Source organism: Macrobrachium rosenbergii, chromosome 47, assembly GCF_040412425.1.
Source record: "Macrobrachium rosenbergii isolate ZJJX-2024 chromosome 47, ASM4041242v1, whole genome shotgun sequence".
Taxonomy (NCBI): Eukaryota; Metazoa; Arthropoda; class Malacostraca; order Decapoda; family Palaemonidae; genus Macrobrachium; species Macrobrachium rosenbergii.
Window position 1 is genome coordinate 19317883 of NC_089787.1, and position 3143 is coordinate 19321025.

Sequence of the window (3143 nt, forward strand, 5' to 3'; positions counted from 1 at the left end):
AATTGTTTGGTTGAATTTTGGAAAGAAGGAGGCTGAACTGTTGAAAGAATGTCGAATTGTTGGAAAAAGAAGGCTAAATTGTTGACAGATGAATGTTGAATTGTTAAAAGAAGGTTTAATTTTTGAAAGCATGTTGAACTGTTAGGCTGAATGGCTGAAACAAGAAGGTTGAACTGTTGAAAGAAGCAGGTTCAACTGTTAGATTGAATTGCAGAAAGGCTGAATTGTTAGGTTGAATTGTAGAAAGAAGGTTGAATTGTCGAAATAAGACGATAGCGTTGTTAGGTTAAATTGTTCAAAAAAGGTAGGTTGAATTATTGAAAGAAGAAGGTTGAATTCTTGCTGTCAGAAGAAGGTTGAGTTCTTGTAGCAGGCCGAGAAACGTGAAATGTAAAGAAGAATCAGTTAAAAGCTCATCGACAAGTAGGGGAAGAATTTGCATCCAGCAATTTAGCACGGGGGGAAGAAACGAAGAGCCACAAAGTGTTGCATGCACATAAAAGGGAACAACTGCTAAGGTACAGAGGTGAGTGGCGCAATAGGAGGATTCCTATGGCCACTTCAAACAATGGAAAATGAACGTTCTTGTATATGAAAATAATTTTTATTTAATCTTTCAAGAAGCGAATTGGTCTGTAAAGTCGATTCTCAGCTCATGAAAATCGCCTACTACATCATCCAAGTTGTCAGGGAAAGCAGTGGGACCCAGGGGGAGACACCCAAACCCCGTCACCCCCTCCACCTACCCTCCCCATTTCCCGCCCACCCCCACCCCTCCCAAAAATTCCGTGGGCCTTTTCTTAATTCGTACGAAAGGCGGAGGAACAATCCGCGTATCTGCAGGGGGGCCGAATCAGCAAAAAAAAAAAAAAAAAAAAAAAAAAAAAGGTAAAAAATAAAATGAAGACGAAATAAAATTGGGAAAACAAGAAAGAACGGGAAGAGAGAGAAAATAGAGGAAGGGGGAGGAGGAGGGGGAAGAGGAGAGGGGGGGGGGGGAAAGAGAAGCCAGAGGCAGGAATTATCTGAGATGCGCTCCAGGGTTAATCTGGGAGTTTCGGCCGTTTTATGCGAGATTTCAGATATTCAAGGAAGGAGGAGATTTCTCCTCAAATACTTGAGTTCCTCCCATTCTCTTTTTTTTCTCTCTTCATTTATTTCCCGAGGTCTTATTTCTAACTGCAATATCTCTATGAATACCTCGTTTGCATACGTATCTTGTTTATCATTTACAGACATAATTTATTTACTGATCTGATTTACGAAAATGAGGCCACAAAGCCAAGCATTGGGACACTTTCGACCATTCAGCTCTGACAACAGTGAGAAGGAGTGAGTTGGAGTGGTTGGACAACGAGATGGAAGAGAAGAATAGTAACAGAGGTCAAGTAAAGGCTGCTAAACACGTTGGTGTCTCAATAAAATTTTTTTTTTAATATGACACTCAAATAAAACTGATTTCATTGAAGAAATGGAGGCTATTCGGTCTGCACAAAGATAGAGAGAGAGAGAGAGAGAGAGAGAGAGAGAGAGAGAGAGAGAGAGAGAGAGAGAGAGACGTGTATATTCTTTGATATATATTTAATACTTTCTTTGATATATATCTGATGAATATCAAAAACACGTATGTATCCCAATCTCCGTAAAAACAAGTAAAAAATGTGCCAAAGTTTCTTCGGCGCAATCGTGTTTTCTGTACAACCGCTACAGCGCATAATCAAGGCCACCGAAAATAGATTTATCTTTGGATTGTCTCGGTATAATGCTGTATGAGCCACGGCCCATGAAACTTTAACCACGGCCCGGTGGTGGCCTATCCTACATCGTTGCCAGAAGCACGAGTATGGCTAACTTTAACCTTAAATAAAATAAAAATTACTAAGAAGGCTAGAGGGCTGCAATTTGGTATGTTTGATGATTGGAGGGTGGGTGATCAACATACCAATTTGCAGCCCTCTATCCTCAGTAGTTTTTAAGATGTGAGGGCGGACAGAAAAAGTGCGGACGGACAGACAAAGCCGGCACAATAATTTTTTTGTACAGAAAACTAAAAATGAAAATGAGTCAATAGACCAGCTCTTAAAGAAACTGGAAGCTGTAAGACCCCAGGAACACAAACGCGGGAAGTGAGTTCCAATGCTCGGATTTGGGAAGTTGCAGATGATATCTTTTCTTGTTTACTGAAGGCATCTGGCTACAATGAGGAATGGAAAGATATAAATAAACAGAAAAGGCAGGGTGAGGACCCATGCACGGGGCATTACCCGGCTAATGAGGCAGAAAGAACGAGGGAAGAAGAAGAAGAAGAAGAAGAAGAAGAAGAAGAAGAAGAAGAAGAAGAAGAAGAAGAAAGAGGAGGAGGAGGAGGAGGAGGAGGAGGAGGAGGAGGAGGAGGAGGAGGAGGAGGAGGGAAGACGATTACGCAACCTGACGTCCCAGTGGCATTGTCATTTAGCGTCACGTAGCTTATCATAAGCTCAACAAATCCTTTAGGGGTGACATGACTGGCTCTGTAAAATTCCACTGCCGTCAGTGAAACAAAATTTAATCCCACTTTCATTTTCATGACGTTAAGTAATTTAATCTATTTTTTTTCTTCTTAATAAAGAGATTTCTTCTTTCTATATTTCCATTCACCTTCTGTTACTTCCTAACGAGCTCCGTATTCTTTGGAAGCTTGAATTTCAAGTCAGTGGCCCCTTTGGTGGGCTTGTTCCATATTATTGAATTGGGTTCGTCTACTGAATAATAATAATAATAATAATAATAATAATAATAATAATAATAATAATAATAATAATAATAATAATAATAATAATTCATCCTCTGAATAATAATAATAATTTCAATAATAATAATAAATAATAATAATAATAATTTCAAGCCAATGGCCCCTGTTGACTTGTTCCATAATAAATAATAGTTCATCCTATGAATAATAAAATAATATAATAATAATAATAATAATAATAATAATAATAATAATAATAATAATAATAATAATAGTTTTCATTTGTGTTGAAGTGAAATCAGTCGTCGTTTGATTGTCCCGATTTTCTTCGCCCCCTTTTTGGGGGGTGGGGGTGGGGTGGGGGATTTATTTTCCATTTTTATTTCTATTGATCTTCATTCTGCTCAGTTAA

The 3143-nt window shown here is 38.5% G+C and overlaps 1 protein-coding gene across 1 annotated transcript in view; it reads left to right on the forward strand.

Moving 5' to 3' along the window:
* Positions 1–2271: 2271 nt before the first annotated feature.
* LOC136830878 (uncharacterized) overlaps positions 2272–3143 on the forward strand; it is a 34520-nt gene continuing 33648 nt past the window's right edge. Inside the window, exon 1 of the mRNA XM_067090850.1 lies at positions 2272–2432. Coding sequence (XP_066946951.1) covers positions 2272–2432 — 161 coding nt within the window. The remainder of the gene's footprint in view (positions 2433–3143) is intronic.